Below are 20,706 nucleotides of genomic sequence, written 5' to 3' on the forward strand. Positions count from 1 at the left end.
TCAAAAATATTTTTCCTAAGAAAAATGTAATGCATATAAAAGATGAGGATCTTTTTATACATTTTAATGTCTTCATTTTTGCTCTCCGTTTATATTCAGTTTATAATGCACGTAAAAGTTACAGGATCACTTTGAGCAATACAGAGCTCGTGTTTGTATAAAACCCAAATCATTTGGTGCACAAGTTTGGATTATTGAAGCTCAGAGGAAAAGGGAAAAAGCATTTAAGCAGGAAACCAAGGAGCAAATTCGAATTGGGCAAAAGAAAGGATTGCAGATTTTGGCTCCTTACACCTCTTTTTTTGCATTTGTTAAAGAGATGCCAGGTCCCTGGGCTGTGGTCACCAAAGATATGCAGATAAATAGAACTTAGTCCCAAGCAGACTCATCTTCTGGCTGGAGACCTCAGGAAGACATGAGGAAGAGCAATGGGTAGGGACTGGCAAGGAAGGATGACAGAAGACTAATGGAGAAAACTAGAGGTGCTGAAGGAGAATAGATGGAACACCAGGCAGTGGCCTTTCTTTTAAATCATTAGTCTTTCATTTCACCCCAACAACAAGACAGTAGGAAAAGTAATCTTTTAACATCAAACTAGAGAGTGTTTTGAAGGCCCTTCTTGAAGAATGAAGGCTTGAACTGGACTCTCCTTATCACTGCTTCTTCCAACAGGCCCTCATCACCTTTTTCCAAGTCAAGATTTCATCCCATACACACATGACTCAATCAGATTTGGAAATGTGGGTAAGAGAAAGATGTCAAAGGAAGTGTGAAGTATTGACTTTTTTTCTTTTTTCTTATTAGTCACAACTTCTATACCATAGACTCCAGGTAGAGGCTAAGCACTTGGTTTTCCTCCAGTTCAGAAAAACCAACCACCAGAAGCTGCCCATTGTATCATTTCTAGTTAGCCATAAAGAAAGGGAAATAACTAGATAAACATCCACTAGGTCCAATAATTCTCAGGGCCTTCTCATCCAGCCCAACCTCTCTGAACAATAATAAGCCCCCTGGATACCCATCTCTTTGGGGGCTCAACAAACCCCTAAGCGGGTTTGCTAAACCTACTAAGCGGCTGCTTTCTTTTCTAAGGGTACTAATTCTTCTGTCATAAAAAATTTGTAGACTAACTCACCTATTACAGTAGCTATAAACTGTTGTCTTAAAACAGCTACTGATATATTTTATTAGTCAGAATTGGAAAAATATATATATATATACTGTACATGGCAGAGAGCACGTTTGGTGGGTGTTTTGTTGCAGCTGCTGATCTTTTTCTTTGCAGATGGCACACACTCCCCCGAGTCCATTTCCTGGGCCTGTGTTCCCACCTCTCCACCTAGCTGGCTGAAGTCATCAACAGGGGTCCAGTTTGTGTAGGCTGCTGGCTGTGTTTGGAGAAATGGGGAGGGGGTGGGAGAAAGCGACCACAACGTGTGTGGGTAGGCTCAGTTGGCACTCATAAAATGTTAGAATGTCAGTCTCCCTTGGCCAGTAAGTCCCACATAGGACACCCCCCCTTTTTTTTAACCAACTCATAAATGTATAAATCAATGTGTGTGACTTGGGGGACTCCTGGCCTCTTTCCCCAAAAATAAACCAATAGAGCATTCACTGGCTTTCTTTTTGTCCTCCCAACTTGTGGCTGAGACCACCCCCAATTAGTTTATAGGACTTAAAACCACTTTGTAAAAACACCACTGGGCTTATGAAGGAAGAAATCAAATTTTCCAGATCTGGTGGTGGACAAGGGCAAGGGAAGGAAGGTGGGCACAGAGATTCCCCAGGAGTCCTGGTTTTGGCATCCTGTGCCCCTTTGACAGTCTGTCAGGGATTCTGCTTTCTTCGCAGGAAAGAAAGTAAGCATGGAGCTTTAAATCTATGCTACCAGAAGGAGGAAAAGATGTCACTTCCTATCCCATTTCCCAGATTAGAGAGCAATGAATCCAGTGCTACCTGTCAGCTAGAAGAGAGTGCTGACTTGCTTCTGAAAGACCCTTTTCCCTGTCCCTTTGTCCTGCAGATATGCCCTGCGTTCAAGCCCAGTATAGCCCTTCGCCTCCAGGTTCCAGTTATGCAGTGCAGACCTACGGCTCGGAATACACCACGGAGATTATGAACCCAGACTACACCAAGCTGACCATGGACCTTGGCAGCACTGAGATCACGGCCACGGCCACTACGTCCCTGCCCAGCTTCAGTACCTTCATGGAGGGCTACTCGAGCAACTACGAACTCAAGCCCTCCTGCCTGTACCAAATGCAGCCGTCTGGGCCACGGCCCTTGATCAAGATGGAGGAGGGCCGCGCGCACGACTACCACCATCACCACCATCACCACCATCACCACCACCACCACCAGCAGCAGCAGCAGCAGCAGCAACCTTCCATTCCGCCCCCCTCCGGCCCGGAGGACGAGGTGCTGCCCAGCACCTCCATGTACTTCAAGCCGTCCCCGCCGTCCACACCCACCACGCCGGGCTTCCCTCCGCAGGCGGGGGCGCTGTGGGACGACGCGCTGCCCTCGGCGCAGGGTTGCATCGCTCCCGGCCCGCTGCTTGACCCGCCGATGAAGGCGGTGCCCACGGTGGCCGGCGCGCGCTTCCCGCTCTTCCACTTCAAGCCCTCGCCGCCGCACCCGCCCGCGCCCAGCCCGGCCGGCGGCCACCACCTGGGCTACGACCCGACGGCCGCCGCCGCGCTCAGCCTGCCACTGGGAGCCGCCGCCGCCGCCGCCGCCGCCAGCAGCCAGGCCGCCGCGCTCGAGGGCCACCCGTACGGGCTGCCGCTGGCCAAGAGGGCGGCCGCGCTGGCCTTCCCGCCGCTCGGCCTCACGGCCTCCCCCACCGCGTCCAGCCTGCTGGGCGAGAGCCCCAGCCTGCCGTCGCCGCCCAACAGGAGCTCGTCGTCGGGCGAGGGCACGTGCGCCGTGTGCGGGGACAACGCAGCCTGCCAGCACTACGGGGTGCGCACCTGCGAGGGCTGCAAGGGCTTCTTCAAGGTGAGCGCACGCCTCCTCCTGGCGCCCCCTCCCCACTGCGGCCAGCCTCCTGTGCCACCCGCTCAAGTGAGCAGCCAAGGGGTGCGTTCCTGTAGCCCTTCCTGGCACCTTCACATGCGCTCTCTCAGGGGGTTTTAACTTGAGGTCCATTACAGGAGGCCGAGCCGGATGGACTCCAGGGGGCCGTGAACCTCCTGACATGGCTTTACCTCAATGAACATTTTTCCAGAGGGAACCTTCAGCATATTGAGATTGAATTCTGGCCACCCAGTAGCTATTTTTATTAACAGTGTCTTGAAGGTGGTTATTAATTATCCTTGTTTCACAGATGAGGAAATGGAGGCTGGGAGATGTTACTCAGCTACCCCAAGACACACGTTCAGAGCGAGAGGGAGGCAGGATGCCAAGTCACGTTTGCATGATCCCAAAGTGTGCACCCTCGTCCAAGATCTGCAGCAACAGAATAGACAGGAGCAAGTGGCTGATGCACTCTGGGGCAGCTCCCTCTGTGGAAGACAGAAGCTGGGTCTCACCAGTCCCCTCCAACTCTGTGCCACATGCAGTGCCAGGTGTAGATGCTGTTCATTAGCTCAGCCCCAAAGGGGACTTTTACAGTTCGAGGGGCTTCAGCCTCCTCCATAGTTTACCTGGGAGGAGGCTGAGGCCTAGGAGAAGTCTTGTGCAGGCTAGAAATGGTGACTTAGTGGCATGTTTGGCAGTTTCAACCGGTTTCTTTCAACTCTTGAGGCCAGTGCTCTCTCTACCACTGAAGAAGAGGCCTTGTTCTCTTGCTGCTCTACTTTTGCTATTGACTCCCAGACTTCTTCAGACACTTAATTCTGTGCCACCCTCCCTACTCCCCTGGCCATTATCTCAGGCATTTGCAAACCCACAAATGTTTTCCCACAGGAACCACTCCCTAGCCTCCAGTGCTGGGCAGGGTGGAGGGAGAGGGGAAGCTAGATGCTGATTGGGTAATTGGTATGGGGGGGCCAATAGGATATATCTGGGAGTGTGCTAAAATTGGAGTCAGAACATTCAAATAGGAGTCCTTGATCTTGTCACCTACCAGTCTGTGACGCTGAGCATGATATGCCTTTCTAGGCTTCAGTTTTCCAGTCAGGTGAATAAAATTCAGAGAAGGGCTATGAGTACTAAATTAGATAAGACATTTATGAATGCACTTTATAATCTTTAAATGGCCATAGAACACTAGTTCATTATCAAATGAAACCTACAGAGTATTTGTAAAAATGCACATGTTTGTGGATTGGTATACCTACCAGCAAGCAATAATTATTTTTGATCTGGAGTTAGGATTCGTGTGCTTAATTAAATTCTGCAGATATATGAGAAAATGCTTGTGGAAAGACTTTGCACTATGCTAAGTGCCATACAGGAGGTATGTTAAATGTAGAACCCTCAGGTTAGTCTTCTTCTTCTTTTTTTTTTTTTCTTCGTAACTACCCAAGCTTTACCAGGGTTACTTTCAAGTTAACCACTTTCCTTTAGCAGATTTCATTTTCACAGTATTTCAGTGGAAATGCTGGTGGGCAAGGAAACAGGCAGCCAGAAAGGGTAAAAGAAAGGAAAAAAACAATTAAGAGAAGTACGATTAACCCACAAATATAATCACCTCTGAATAATTGAGAGTTAACCAAAATACAGGAATGGTAATACATTCCTAGTCTAGAAATGTCAATTAAGTGTTCCCCAACAGCGTCCCTTTTCTGCAGCAATGCCTTGAAAACAAATCTATACTTGAAAGGGTGGGGGTAGGATCAGGGAGAACCACCCCACAGATCTGTTAATTAAAGGAACAGGAGCTGGTTTGACCCAGTGGCTTTCTACCATTAAATTGAATTCTTTAAAAATGTGACACGAAGTGCAGTTAATGATGGGCATTCAGTGATTGAACCGTAACGATCTCTCCTTGTCCTTAAACTGTGCAGGCACACACAAATGTGGGGAAGCTTTCAGGTTATTGGGAAAATGTATACCTGAAGCAAAATGCCACCAGCACTCAAACTGGCAGAGAGCCTTGAGGATGATGGCAAGAAATAGAGTTTTAGAAATTACTGCATGTCCAATGAAAGAGAGCTTCATTCAGAAAACATAAGTTTCCTACCCTTAAAGACTGTTGAGAATTTAAATGCTGGAAATTCAGAAATACGTTTGTGTTTTGGAATTTTGAATTTTAAACTAAATGGATCTGGCTTTGGTAGATTTTTTAAGTTTTATATAAGCAATTTAGAAACCATTTCCTGAAATGAAATTAAAAGGTGATAGGATGAAAACTAATACGTGGGGGTTGAGGATTGCTAAAAGTAAAAGATTGAAAGTAAATCTAGAATTTTGGACTCAAAATAGATGACCAATCCCAAATTATCTCGATTTCTTTCTTTTTTTTCCTTTTTTTTTAAATGCAGCCCAGGCTTACCAAATAAAATTCAACTTTCTGCTCTATCTAGAGTTGTATAGATTCAGGTGATTTCTGAATGATTTCCCCCAAGTGGTAAATACACATCCGTTTGCACAAGTGTCTTTAACTTTTAAAAAATAAATCATTATTTTGAAAATCTGGAGCATAAAATACGCTTTAATTATTTCTCCATGTGTCATTTAAAAATATATGTGATTCTGAAGAGTACAACATCATCTTATATCCAAGTCCAAGTTTTATGATGTGTCTTTACAATATGGCTATTTTGATGTCTATGTCAATAGTCATTTTTGAAATGACCTATTAATGGAAATTTTCATTGAAAATTTATGGCTGTCATATTTCTTTCTTTTACTCTTTTCTGGGTTTTTTTTCCTTCTATGTGGTAGTGGTTTTTAGTAACCAATTTTAAGATTTTGCTTTGAAAAATCAGAAATGACCAGTTTACTATACATATTCTCTTAAGAGAATATTCTTTTAATATGTATTATCTTAATATTTTAAAGGTTAAATAAATGATATAGGCCGATTGAGTGATTTTTTTGTTTTTGCATTAAAACATTTCCTATATGTTATAACTAGTCAAGTCCTCATTTTGCTTTTTAAGATTTCATCTCTATTGGGGAACAAAGCCAGTTACTGTGATATTTGACTTACAATAGTGATAGCCAACAAAGTACATCCCAGATAATTTTGATTTTATTTTAATAAGGTCAGCAATAATCAGGGGAGTGGAACAAGTAGAAAATTGTTCCCAAAGGGATATTAAAAGTGGAGATAATCTAATCCTCCAAGGTATGATATGTTGACCTGGTAATTTCAGATATGATTTTATCATTCAGACTTGGGTGTCTCCTGAGACTTGCTTCAGAACAATCCGAGATGATTTTCATTGTCAGCAGCTAACACTAATAAAATTGTTTTTCCTGCAGGCTAGCGTGTTAGGAAATTAAATTTATCTAATTATACGAATTGCACTGTCGCTTTTCACATTGTAATTAAAATACATCTTGTCAGGTCCTACCTCTTTCCAGAAACTATTAGTTGACTATCTCTGTATTGTGTTTTCTCAGAGAACAGTTCAGAAAAATGCAAAATATGTTTGCCTGGCAAATAAAAACTGCCCTGTAGACAAGAGACGTCGAAACCGATGTCAGTACTGTCGATTTCAGAAGTGTCTCAGTGTTGGAATGGTTAAAGAAGGTATGGACGTAATGCTTTTTGTTCAGCTTGTTTACACATATTCTTAGATATCACTGAAAAAAATGTTAATATTGACGTTGGGATGGATGAATTTTCCTAGTTTCCCCTTCTTTCCCACATTTTGTTTTTATGGTGTATGTTAGCATTTAAAAATAGCTGAGGACCACTTATTCTAATTTCTCAAAATCAATAGAGAGCTTGTGTACATACATCTCTGTTCTATTTAAGAAGGAGACTTTTAGGGCTAATTCATTACCAAATGTAAGTATGGGTGGCTTTTATTCTGCTTGTTTCAACTCTCATTAAATCATTGTGCGCATATTATTCCAAACTTACTGCCACCTTTAAATGGTTGGTCCCATTAATGATTGCTCCACTGTAATGTGTTTTGATTCCTTTTTGTGATTTATGGCTCTTCGTGGATATCTCTGAAGACATTTTTTCTTTCTTTCTCTTGGTATCAGTTGTCCGTACAGATAGTCTGAAAGGGAGGAGAGGTCGGCTGCCTTCCAAACCAAAGAGCCCATTACAGCAGGAACCTTCTCAGCCCTCTCCACCTTCTCCTCCGATCTGTATGATGAATGCCCTTGTCCGAGCTTTAACAGACTCAACACCCAGAGATCTCGATTACTCCAGAGTAAGTTTTGTGATGTCCTGCTTTTCGAATGAATGATCAGAGTCTCTATTCATGATACGACTAACGAGAGTTGATTGAATGACTTTGTGCCTGGCACTGTACTAAACAGTTTTCATACCTCTCCTATATTTCTCACTTCATTTAGCAATTCCGGTGCGTCCATTGCACCAAATCATTTTTGCCTTATTGGATCTCTAAATGCCTTAACAAATGACCCTGACGGTGCTGCACCTGTCATACCATTGTTGTAGGATTCCTGGTGGTTGTGCCAACGAAAATCTGCACAGGTGAATTACAGTGTGTAGATTTCTTTCACGGTTTAGAGGAAATGACTACAAATTTTTTTCATATTGTGATCACACCATCTGGGTGGGCCTCAAGTTATCCTTAAGCAGTTTACCCAACTGCATGGGCATTGATTGACCTGCCCTCTGAATAGAGGGACTAGACCACTGATGGAGAGGAGCAAGCTCTGGCTTTGACATTGGGAGGTGTCAGGGACACTGGGATGGAATGCTGCCTCTGCTGCTTCCTGCCTGTGTCACCTGGCTCCTGCTCTTGGCTTTCTCATCCCCACAGTGGAGATGATTACAATATTTAACCCCAGCGGGATGTTTTGAACATCAGTCACACACAAATGATGGTTTTGAAAAACATAAAATAAGCACCAATATTGTTATTGAAGTCAACCAAGGCATATCAATATTTTTATTTCATATGAGATATAGTAAAATGTCATCAGCTTGAACTGTGAAAATTCCTGGAAATTTGGATAACACAGAGGAGGACCATGAGAAGGGATTTTCTGAGCAAATGTATAAACTTTACTGAAAGGCAGTTTTGAAAAAGACTTAGAAGAGAAACTTCTAATAAGATGGGGTCTCACCAGAGTTGGAAAGAAAGGGGGCAAAAAACACAGTTATTGAGCTATTTCTACATGCTAGACATTGTGGTGTGTTGTCTCATTTCATCATTTAAAAAACCATGAACGGTGAGGATGGTTACCCCCTCTCTGATACAAGAAAACTTATAAACACAGTTTGCACACAGATGAGAGAGAGGCAAGTCCAGGGATCTCCAGTTGGTTGATCTGGCTTAGCAGCTACTTCCAGATTGCCCTCCCCAGGTCTCATCAGTATTTCAGGTTTTTGACAGAAGAGCTGGCAAAGATGTGCGTATATCTGCTTCGTGCCCTCCTTTTGGGTTGCAGTGTTGACAGAAATGAAGGGGTGATTCGTAAACCCGCTGTGATCCTCCTTCCCTCCTCCTCAGCCTCATTATAGGCGGTGAAGCCTCCTCTCCACACCTGATCACAAGACTTCACATGAGAATCATGGTAGATCCTTAGCACCAAAGGTTGAGGACTCTTATTCTGATTATAAGTAGCATCTCTTAACTAAAGTCAAGTCTCAAATAATAGTATAAGAGAATAATGCAATGGTTAAGGGCTTAGGCTTTGGAAACATGCAGGCCTAGGAGAAAATCCAAACAACCATCATTTAGTAGATGGGTGACCTTGAGCAACTGACTAAACCCTTTAATGTCTCAGTTTCCTCATCTGTGTGATAGAGTAATAACAATGATATCTACTTCCTGGGGTGGTTTGTGAAGAAGATTCAATAGGATGGTACTTGTCAAAGCTTTAGCACAGTACGCTGTACATTATCTCCTTGACCAACCTTTCCTACTTTACCATTTGTTTGAATGTATTAATAAGTGTGAACACAACAAATGTCAGGCACCATCCAGCAATACCATTAAGGTAGGTGTTATCTTATCTGTTTCACAGATGAGGAGATTAAAACTGGAGAGGTGAAAGGAGTGACTTACCCAAGGTCACCTAGCCATGCATCAGAGAGACAATTAGAAGCCAAGTGTGTTGGACCCCAAAATCTGAGCCCCTGCATACCATGCTTCCTTCCCTGTGTCTCTGGTTTCAATGAGAGTGGGTGCTAGAAAGACATTTGGGAATAAAGATGTCTCCTCCCTGAAGCAACTTTGGCCTCCCCTTGTGCAATTAGTCTGAATTAATGAAGCTGTTCCACACTGCCAACACTGAGGCTGTCGCACACAGTCTGACGTTGTTCCAGGGTATTGGAAATCACTAATGATGATCAGTGCAGAGATTTTAGGCCCCAAAAGTGATTTTTTGGCCCAAAATTATCCATTTATTGGTCTACATGGCCTAATTAGTCATTCAGTGGCAAACCCTCTCCAGCACTTTGAATTGCCCCAGCTGGGAACTGTCTCCACACAGAAAAATCAATCCAGTGTGTTTGCTTGCCTCTGCACTATTCAGTGTGTTAGACTAGAGTCATCATCCTCATCAACAAACATTTATCCAATTTAATTGTTAGCTTTGTCCAAAATAGCAGATTGACCATGCCTGAGTCTGGGTCACATTGATACTACCTTGGGAGCCTTGCTCAATTCTGTAAAGCATATTTATTTTAATTGCATTGTTTTGGAATCAGATTGAACCTCATAACTTGGATTCTCCTGCTTTGAGATAGCTTTACAAAATTATCAAAACTTGGACCAAAATCAATTAAATTAAAAGACTTTAAAAATACAGTGAGTTTTCATCAAAAACTTGGATGAAGGCATAGAAGGCATGCTGATCACATTTGCAGATGACAGAAAGCTGGGAGGGATCGCTAATATGATGGATGTCAGTATCAACATTCAGAGTGATTTCGACAGGTTGGAACAGGATGGGCTGAAGCCATCATGAACAAAGTTAACAAAAATAAATATGAAGCTCGGTATTTAGAATTTTAAAGCATGGGAGAGCCTTGGCCCATCGGTAGTTCATGTTAAGAAGATCTTGGGGCTTTATTCCATGCACACTCACTATGAACAACAAAGTACATGTGTGGTGGAAGGAAGGGATGCTAGGTTACCTTGGGCTGCAGTGGTAAAAGTATAGGACCAGAACCAAGTTGGTGGTGGTCCCATAGACTGTCCTGTGAGACCACACTTCAAGGATTAAGTCCAGTCCCAAACTGGAGTTTAAGAGGGATGTGGACACACCTTTTCTGGAAACTTGCAAGGGATGGTTGGAGAAAATGAAGATAACTGGATGAGAAGGGAAAAAGTTTGGCAGGACTAGGTCACCCTTTTACCCTGTGGAAAGAAGACTGGTGCTCCCAAAGGCAAATCTAGAGGGAGAAGAAGGGGGCCCCTTCCAGCTCATTCTGAAGATAAGGATGAGCTCTCCGAGCCACAAGAGCTCCTGTGGAAGTAACTAAGAAGTAACAACCCAAGAAGTAACTAAGGAGAACACATAACAGGATTTCTCACAAGCAGAGAAGTTATTTTGGAAGTTGAATTCCTTCCAATTCTAAAATTTAGTGATTCTGGGGTTTACTTTGTTGTCCCAAATGCAAACGGTTTTTTCATTTATATGAATTTATATATATATATATATATATATATATACACACATATATATTAATAATATGTGTTAAGTAACTTGTTATTTAACAAGATTCAACTTGCTTTGATCTCTAAAAAGCATTAACATAAAATGAAGTAAAATGAATTTATTGAGTGCCTACTTTGAGCTAGGCGCTATCTCATATGTTCTTACACAATTGCACTTATGCCACAGCTTTATGTGTTATAATTTATGGTTTCAGTAATTTTTTTAGGAATGCCATTCATTGAAATTCAGTTTTCTTAATATCTTTTCTTTATGCTTATATACGCATGTGTGTATATGTATATTAATGTGTATATATATTCAACACAAATTTACAGAACTGGAGGTGACCTTGAGATCATCTAATCCAACCCCCATAATTTCAGAGGAGTAAATAGAGGCTTAAAGGAGTTAAGTGCCTTGCCTAAGGTCAGTGGCAGAGCCAGGGCTAGATCCAAATCTCATCACTGCAAGTATTAAGTTTCTGTTTCACCATACTGCCATTTCTATTTAGTGACAATTTACTAGGGTTTTTTTAATTTATTTTTTTTTAATTTATTTATTTTGGGAGAGACAGAGACAGCGTGAGTGGAGGAGGAGCAGGCAGTGAGAGAGAGGCACAGAATCCCAACCAAGCAGGATTGGGATGAAAACTGTGAGATCATGACCTGAGCTGAAACCAAGAGTCAAGTCGGACACTTAACCGACTGAGCCACCCAGGCACTCCTCACTCCTCACTAGTTCTTTTTTTAAATAGAACCCTTATTAAGTTTTTAGAAATTACAATAATAGTAATATATGCCCATTGGTTTTTTAAGGTAACCCTTTTAGAAGAGGATAAAGTGAAAAATGAAAGTCTCTTCTTCATTTATTCCTGACTAATCCCACTCCTCAGCGGTTAACCAATGTTAACAGTTTCGTGTGTATCCATAACTTACTACATTTAAATAAGAATTTGCCCTGTCAGACTTGCATCAGACAGTTGACTTGACCAAGACAACTTATTGACATGACTATGCCAGTTTCCCCTGTGAATCAGGTAAATAGAGAAAGGAGAAAATGTTTGCCCGCAGGTGTGTCTAACCTTCTTGTTCAGGCATGTGTGCCTTTAAGGTAGTAAGTGAGCGGGTTTTTCTCATTTGTGGGAAAGGAAGGTTGAGGGGTTGCGTTCCAGGTCACAGAGGGAATGCATGTTTTAGAGGCCAGAGAGAGAGAGCTCCTCGCTCTGTGAAAGTGTTCCTGGCTCTGGGACCTTCACTTCTCCTTTGGGCCAAACTTCTCTCCTTCAAAAGTGAGCTCAGATCATTGTATATCAGGGCAGTCAAAACATGTCATGTTTGATTTGTTTCTCCTTGAAATGTAGCTATTCTCTGTCCCACAGTTGCTTTTCATTTAGCAATACAAGTATATATAGATACTGGGCTTGGCTTCAGAGCCTGCATAATTACTGATGAGGAAATATACTTAAGGTCCTCATTAGTTGGTCATTTCAAGTATTTTTCAGGAAACTAGGATGTTGCTTGGTAATTGGTATCACTCAGTGTAGTAAGAGATTCCAAATACAAGAGATGCTGCTGGGATAAAACCAGGCACCAGCAAACGGCATTTAAATATGTTAACAAGAGGGGCGCCTGGGTGGCGCAGTCGGTTAAGCGTCCGACTTCAGCCAGGTCACGATCTCGCGGTCCGTGAGTTCGAGCCCCGCGTCAGGCTCTGGGCTGATGGCTCGGAGCCTGGAGCCTGTTTCCGATTCTGTGTCTCCCTCTCTCTCTGCCCCTCCCCCGTTCATGCTCTGTCTCTCTCTGTCCCAAAAATAAATAAACGTTGAAAAAAAAAATTTAAATATGTTAACAAGAAACAATGGGGCGAACGCGTGTTAGACTACAAAGTAAACAGTATAAAAACTCTGCAAAAAAACTGTTTTCATGAAGCTACTCAGAAAACCCTCTCAAATTGCCACCAATTCCCTAGATGATTTCAGGCCAGCTCCTGCGCTACGGTGGGCTTTCGTTTCCTCAACTGAATGGTGAGGAGATTGGACTAAATGCACTGCCACGATCCCTTCCAGCCTTCTTCCCTGACCCTCTGACCATTACACTTGCTGTAATTCCACTGTGGGTAGGGCTCAGCATTTCCCAAAGTGTGGTGTGCCAAAGGACCTAGGGTGTTTGCTTAAAAATTCAGATTCCTGGGCAACACCCAGACCTATGGAATCAGAATGGGGAGCAGAGGAGGAGGCAGACAGAAATCTGTTTTTTAACAAGTGCCTCAGATGACCTGTTGACACACTAGGGGTTGAGAATCACCAATATAGTTTAATAAGAACAATCCAGTTTTACCTCAAATCTATTTCCCAGCCTTTTTTTGAGACTGAGAAGGGATGGGCAATAGACATAAAAATTTTCCGGAAAGTAACTAAGTCGTTTAACAAATATTTATTGAATGGCTACTGGGTGTCAGGCACTGTTCTGGAGCAGCAGACACATTTTTGAGCAAAAGAGTCCCACCCTCATGCAGCTGACATGAAGGATAGAGAAAGTAAGCAAATGTATAACTGTGGTGATGCCATTAGTGGGAGGAGAGGAGGCTTTTTTTTTTTTTTTTTTTTTTTTTTTTTTTAGCGGGGGAGGCGGTTAGATCAGAAAAGAAAAAATTGGGGGGAAAACATATTCATTGCCAGTTTTTAAAGTGTAAGAACCTAAGAATATGTGTACGTAGTTTGGCTCATATGTAGTGATCACATCTAAAATGTATAAAGAAATATAAAGACTCAGGGAAAAATAATCTTCTACAGGGAGATAAAACGTTCTTAGGACATTTTACATATTTAGCCTGGACTGGCAGTGAGAGAGTAAATAATATCAGATTCCATTCTGCTATGAAAATGTCACATTGCTAATGTAGGGCTGGCATTCACCAAGGGTCTCACTGGATTCCCATTCGAATAATTTATTTTAGGCCAGCGTTGTTTCTGAAGTCTGATCTACACAGCCATATTATTGCCATATGGAAACTAACCTCTGTGGTTGTTTTCAGCTTTAGATTCTCATTCTAGGTAATTTGGAGAAACTTCCATCAGACATTAGCTGTATCCTCTTCTAAATGGCTAGTAATGTAATACTGTGTCTTTGATTAGAAGTAAAGACAGATTTTTTGATGGATCTGTTATGCATACAGGCTGGAATAAAAAGCATAAACAGGAAAAAAAAGATTCATTTTTTTTAAAGTCATTCTCTGTTTCACCAAAATTCAGTTGGAATGATCTATAAACAAATGTTTCCAGATTTTCTCTGGTGAACCCCAAACCTGCCTAGCCCAGAGACAGAGTAATGTAGAGGAGAACAGAAGCAGAGAATGGGGATCTGGTTCATCCAACTCCAGGGCCAGTATGCCTTGGTGAGGTTTGGTAAAAACTGCTAGGCCAGGTGAGAAAGTATCTAAAATGTTTTGTTCTGTTTCTTTAAATCTTATGTTCAGTAGAGGCAACACTGGGTTTGTCTTTTCCTCTAGCATTGGAAGCTGACCCACCAGTCACCCCCAAGTTCCTGGTGGCTCAGGCTGAATCCAGTTTGGCCCCAGAATTCTGGAATGTGGACCAGAATCACTGCAGGTGAAGCCCAGAGGGTCTGGCTGGAGTCTGGCACGCCAGGCCTGCTGGCTTTTCTCCTTGCTGGACTCCATCACAGACAACTACCCATGCAGGGTACACAGGGACTACATCTCCCTGTGTGCAGGATGCATGAAATGTGAGCCCAGCAGGGACAGAGCCCTGCAGAGGATGCTGGGTGGAAGCTAAACACTCCAGAGGATTCTGAGCAAATATTGAAAGCAGAGTGATTATTGAGTTGTGAGCCATGGTTTCAGAGAAGTCAGCACAGGAGGGAGCTGCTAGGTGCCATTCCTAGGGAAAAGTTTACAACCTTTGGTCTTTTTAACCAAACATACAATTGTTTAACATACTATTTTAAAACAAAATAATGCTGAATCAGTGTCAAATTCCAGGCAGTAACATCATACCTGGTATGATTAGCAACACTTAGAATCATCGAATGCAAGAACCAACATTTGGAACATTTGCCAGGATAGATGATAGTCTGTGCCATAAAAATACACCTTAACAAATTTCAAAGAATAGAAAACAGACAATGTCTGTTGTCAAGCCACAATGGAATTAAACTAGAAATCAATAAGAGAAAGACAGCTGAATGCAAAGAGCCAGATGGAATCTTCAAAATCAGGTAGCCCAGTCCCTTCCTTCCCCAGAGAAGTTAAGTGACTTGTCTAGGGCAGCACAGCAAGTCAATACTAGAGCCTGGGGGAGGACCCCATGACCTGCTGCCTGGTCCAACATTCTTTTCTCTACTCCAGTTATCACTCAGGAGTTTCACATGTAGAGCTGTCGGCTTCCTAAAGGGCGTTTTCCTCCTGTCCTTGGAGGTCATATGGAATTAGATTCATATAAGAAGAGAAAGCAAAAAAATAAAATAAAATCCCTTTTTCTACTCTCCTCCAGTTAGTAGTGTATGTGCTGAAAGAAAGTGTTGGGAAATGTCATGACACCAGGATCATTCTGACATCCTTGACTATCTGTGGGAAGAAGGACTACTTCCTTCTCCTGTACTTTGCTCCCGTGGAGTCCCACCACATCACAGAAACATCCAGGGCTTCAGAGAACCCAGGCCCTGCGTGGGATTATTGAGAGCGGAGGAGCCAGGACTCCAAACTGGACCTGATGGATCCTAGAAAGTCAGGGCTGAGAATTGGAAATCTTCCAGTTTTTCTAACTTTCCCCTTTCCCCATTTTATAAATAAGGAAGTGGAGGGACAGTGTTAGTTCCAAGTATCATAATCGTTATCAGTATCGTCATCACTGTCATCATCAATCATCTTCCTTATCCTGGGCCCTTCACGAATATTATCACATATAATCCTTACAACAGAATCTTGAGGAGGCTATTATCCCCATTTTACAGAGGAGAAAACTGAGGCTCAGAAAAGTGAAGGCTTTTACCCCAGGTAGCTAAAGTAAGCAGCAGAGCTACATTACTTTACAAATTAGGGGCCTGGACAAATCTAGGATTAAAGCAGCTGGGCCCTCCGGCTGATGGTGTCTTTTGTTATTTCGTATGCCTCCTGGGAATGCAGAAAGGGGGAAAAAAAGAGACCCAATTGAGAGAAATGTCTCATTTCCTCATGTCTACGTTCTCAGTCGGTACCTGGTGCTTATTGGCGGTTCTTCCTCCAGTCAGGTTAGGGCGTTGTGGCAAACCTAGGCAGTCCCGTGACTATTCTTTCATTGCACAATATGCAACAACACTTTATTGGGGGTCCATTATGTGCCAGTCACTGTGCTGCTGACAAAACATGGGACCAAATGAATACACACCCAGAGACCTCCAATTAGAGCAAAGCAAAATGCTTTTTAAAACTATCCCACAGCTACCAGTTGGGAACATCAGACACATTAACAGCCAGGAAGTGTAGGAGCGGAACACACAGGGCCATGTTTAAGTCTTAACTGGACCACTGTTGGTCGTGTACCTTGGGAAAGTCTCTTAACCTCTCTGAATTCCCTCTGAGCCTGAGTTTTCTCATCTGCACAATAAGGATTAAAATCCATATCCCAGGAGGAGCTGAGAGAAAGGACACAAATGCACACTTAAGGAAATGATGCACATATTTACATGAATGTTTCTGCAGATCTCTTAAGTCTCTGTGTTGTTGGTTGTCCCTTGATTATTATCTCGCTATATCAATCTTCCTGCCTAAAGCAGGAAAGATTTTTTTCCTCCAGTGACTCAGGCAAAACCTTGACTCTACCAGAATATCCAAAAGCTGGGCAGGAACTTCATTCCTACTTGTACCTTTCTTCTCCTGGGATCCTTTAGATCAATGCCATCCAGTAGAATATTCTGCAGTGATGGAAATATGCTATATGCCACACATGGCTTTTGAGTACTTAAAATATGGCTAGTGTGACTGAGGAACTGAATTTTCTTTCTTTTTTTTTTTTTTTTTTTTTAATTTCCATTCATTTTAGTCCACAAGTCCTGAGTCTGATAGCACATAACTGCCTGGGCCCTACTAAGAAGACACCCTCCCATCCCCTTCCTGATTTGGTTTATGTCACAGCAAGCAAAAATCATTCTCTTCTCCTATTGGTTAATTCTGTGATTCCTAGACTCCAGTGTCCACGAGAATCAGCTAGAGATCTTAATAAAACAGTTTCTTGGTCCTACCCTCAGAGTTTCTGCTTCTGCAGGTCTGGGATGGGGCCCAAGATGTTCAATTCTGGCACATTCTCAGGGACTACACTTTGAGAACTGTGGCTTAATGAGCATCTTGCTTGGAGACAAGCTCTCCTGGAATCAGTAGACCCTGGAGGCCTACTTGGACACAAACCTCTAGGGGTAATGGTTCTTAACAATGGCTGCTCTTTGGAATCACCTGGGGAGCCTTTGAAATTCCTGCTGACCGGTCCCCACCCCAGACCAGCTAAAGTAGAATCTCTGTGCCTAGGAGCTAGACACAGTGTTTTTTAAAGCTCCCCAGATGATTGCATCAAGATTGAAAACCACTGCACTAATAGGACTTAACCAGATTTCTTTTGTCTGTGAAGAGGTAACAAAATTTGCTCTGTTTACATTGTGAGAATCAGATGAGACTAAGTGCAAAAAAAAAAAAAAAAAAAAAAAAGTGTTTATAACCTTGAGACCTAAAAGTGAGGATTTAGGCACTGATGGCCTGGGAAGAGCCAGCTTGTTAAGACTGCTGCTGCTTCTGCTGCACTGAGATAATGCTGCTGTGTGTGGTTTGCATTCCAGTACTGTCCCACCGAACAGGCCGCTGCAGGCACAGATGCCGAACATGTGCAACAGTTCTACAATCTCCTGACAGCCTCCATCGATGTATCCAGAAGCTGGGCGGAAAAGATTCCCGGGTTTACTGATCTCCCCAAAGAAGATCAGACATTACTTATAGAATCAGCCTTTTTGGAGCTGTTTGTTCTCAGACTTTCCATCAGGTAATCACTATTTATCTTTTTTTTGTTCTCCCCTTGCTTTGAAGCAGTTGGAAACCTGCTGGGTTTGTTAACTGAGTCATCGGTGAAAAGTTTGCTCAGGAAGGAAATAGGAAATTTGGTCAGGCATTAAAAAACCGGGCAGTGGGTAAAGCACTGGACTGGTAGCCAGGACGCCTGGGTCCTAGTCTCAGTTCTAACATGCACTTGCTATAAGACCCTGGGCAGTTCAGTGGCCTCACCTGAAGTTTACTTTCCTTTGTAAAATGAGGTTAGATTTGTTGATCTCTGAAGCCCATTGCAGTTCCAGCATTCTGTGATTCTGTGAAGATTCTCTCCTGGTGCATAAGGTATTTCCTGGCAGCAAGTTTTTGTTTTGAACATTGCATTTACCTCATGGGTTTCTATTTGACAAGTTACTGTCCTAGTACCCAAGCTGGGGCTCTAAAGAGTTCCCACAGCTTCTCAACCCCCCAGTGTTTACTGCAGGAGAATCTGGATCAAAAGATTTGGTTCAACCTATCCTACTCAGTGACACCAAAGACAGAAAGGCAGTGAATTTTCAAAAAGCTGGAACCTGGGATCTGTCTAAGCTTTTCATACTGTGTTACCAGAAACTCTTGTTTAAACTGCAGATTCCCGTGCCTCATTCCCAGCTATTTTGGTTTGGAGCTACCTTGGAGAACGTTCAGAAATCTGCATTTTTAACTCATGTTTCAGCAATTCTGAAGCCAGTGGCCTGAGGTCCATGTTTTAAATACTGAGACTGAACGATTGTGTCCTTTGTATGCCTCTGTGGCGGGATCTGTGAGAGAGAGGAGGAGTTACATCTAAGGAGTCAGTAATTAGCATAATTACAGCCAAGCCGGTGTGCACTGGAGCCAAGCCAGCAATGTGACTGTCACTTGCTAGGCAGACAGCAAAGGATTAAGTAAGGGATAAGCTCCCCACAGGCAGGTGCCATATATGCCCCATTCACTAAGTTTTCTCCAGTGCCTGGCTCCAGGAATGGCATATACTTGGTCCTAAGGAAATACTTGCTAAGTGAATGAATGAATGAAACTACTCATCCAAGAAGCACAAATTAAGAGATACTAACTTACCGCAATAGACTAAAAGAGACAAATATGTAACAAGAGACTGGAAAATGAAAGGAAAGATTCAAGTAAGGACCACAGAGAATTCAGAATTAGTTACACCTGTTGCTCTTTGAGCTCCCCTGTGTACCAGGCCCGGTGTGTGGTCTTTCAGATCCTTTATTTCATTCCCACAGCAATATTAAGAGGTAGCAATCGGGATTCCTGTTTTACAGGTAAGGAAAAGGAGCAATTAAGAGTGGCGTAGGCCCCATAGCTAAGTGGTGACATCTAGGTGTTCCAAGGCACCTGTCATGAGAGACGAACGAGGTGATGATGGACATAATATAAACTATCAGGCAGATGTAGAAATAGCCCTGCACCGGGGCACCTGGGTGGTTCAGTCGGTTAAGCATCTGACTTCAGCTCAGGTCACGATCTTGCAGTTGGTGAGTTTGAACTCTGCGAGCCCTGCAGTAGGCTCTGTGCTGACAGCTCAGAGCCTGGAGCCTGCTTCAGATTCTGTGTCTCCTCTCTCTCTGCCCCTCCCCCACTCACACTCCATCTCTCTCTCTCGGTCTCTCAAAAATGAATAAACGTCAAAAAAAATTTTTTTTAAGTAGAGAAGGATATGCAAAATGACTGTTTTACTTTCAGTGACTTTTTATTTTCGTGATTGACTTCTGGCAGTTGCAAGGACTTGGTGTTCTTAGAGTCTGCAGAGTGGAATTGTAGTGTCTAGTCTCAGGTCTTTTCAGTTTTTGACATTTGAGAATAAGAAGGGAAGGAGCCATGAAGGGAAAGGGCTCGTGTTCACTACAGAAAGAGGCGGTGCACAGTGCTTCACTGCCGTGCTCCTGGAGTGCCTGCTCCTCTGTGTCCCGTCCCGGGTGGGACGGCAGCTGATTCTCATAATAAGAGTACAAGTGCTCCACCCCCAGCTTCCCAGGGCTGATGCTCACCAAGAAAGTTCGCACAGACAAGTGGCGGTGGTTGTTTATCCCAGGAGCACAGTCTCGGGCATCAAGAGTATCTGGGCAGGTTTCACAGCATAGGCCTCCGGGTTCTGAACACTGCTGCGTGGTTACTCAGGTGCCTTTGTGTTATGGTGTTGGACAGACTGAACACACCCATTTAATGTGTCTCTCTCTCCCACCCGCCATGACCTTGTCTTATAGGTCGAACACTGCTGAAGATAAGTTTGTGTTCTGCAACGGACTTGTCCTGCATCGACTTCAGTGCCTTCGTGGATTTGGGGAGTGGCTCGACTCCATTAAAGACTTTTCCTTAAGTTTGCAGAGCCTGAACCTTGATATCCAAGCCTTAGCATGCCTATCAGCACTGAGCATGATCACAGGTAAGCACCAGCTGGTCACCAAAGTGACTGTGTCCCTAGCCCCCCTTCCTCTCCTTTCCTGTGTTAAGGGGTTCTGGCTTTGGCTGTCATACACACACACACACACACACACACACACACACACACAAATTAGGATAATGACTGCCACTTTTCTAAAATCTGCTAAGTTTAACCTTGTTTAAACAAAGAAACATATATCTGTAACTTACTACCATGAACCTTCAGGAAAAATCTGAATTTCCACAGAAGCTCTGTTGACGTTGGACCAACTGCTTCTGGGTTATTTTTATGTGGGGTTTTTGAAGGAAGTTTACCTTAACCAGCCTGTTCCTATGGAGCAGAAGGGGCAAGTCTCCCTTTCTCCCAGTCCTTGGTGGGTGACCCAAAGTAAAACCAAAAAATATGAAACATACCTTATTTATTTATTTATTTATTTATTTATTTACAACTTTATTTAGCAACTTTGGCAGAGAGCTGAGAAAAATAGATATTTATGAAAAGCAAAAAATGGCTCAACTCAATAATTTTTAAAGGTTGAGAACCAG

General features: G+C 43.0%; 1 protein-coding gene across 1 annotated transcript in view; it reads left to right on the forward strand.

Moving 5' to 3' along the window:
• Positions 1 to 722: 722 nt before the first annotated feature.
• Positions 723 to 20,706, forward strand: part of NR4A3 (nuclear receptor subfamily 4 group A member 3) — a 36,067-nt gene continuing 16,083 nt past the window's right edge. Inside the window, exons 1-6 of the mRNA XM_032595650.1 lie at positions 723 to 744; positions 2,024 to 3,000; positions 6,517 to 6,646; positions 7,111 to 7,283; positions 17,532 to 17,731; positions 19,983 to 20,161. Of these exons, the coding sequence (XP_032451541.1) occupies positions 2,026 to 3,000; positions 6,517 to 6,646; positions 7,111 to 7,283; positions 17,532 to 17,731; positions 19,983 to 20,161 (1,657 nt within the window). The 5' untranslated portion in view covers positions 723 to 744; positions 2,024 to 2,025. The remainder of the gene's footprint in view (positions 745 to 2,023; positions 3,001 to 6,516; positions 6,647 to 7,110; positions 7,284 to 17,531; positions 17,732 to 19,982; positions 20,162 to 20,706) is intronic.

This window comes from Lynx canadensis, chromosome D4 (genome assembly GCF_007474595.2).
Source record: "Lynx canadensis isolate LIC74 chromosome D4, mLynCan4.pri.v2, whole genome shotgun sequence".
Classification (NCBI taxonomy): Eukaryota; Metazoa; Chordata; class Mammalia; order Carnivora; family Felidae; genus Lynx; species Lynx canadensis.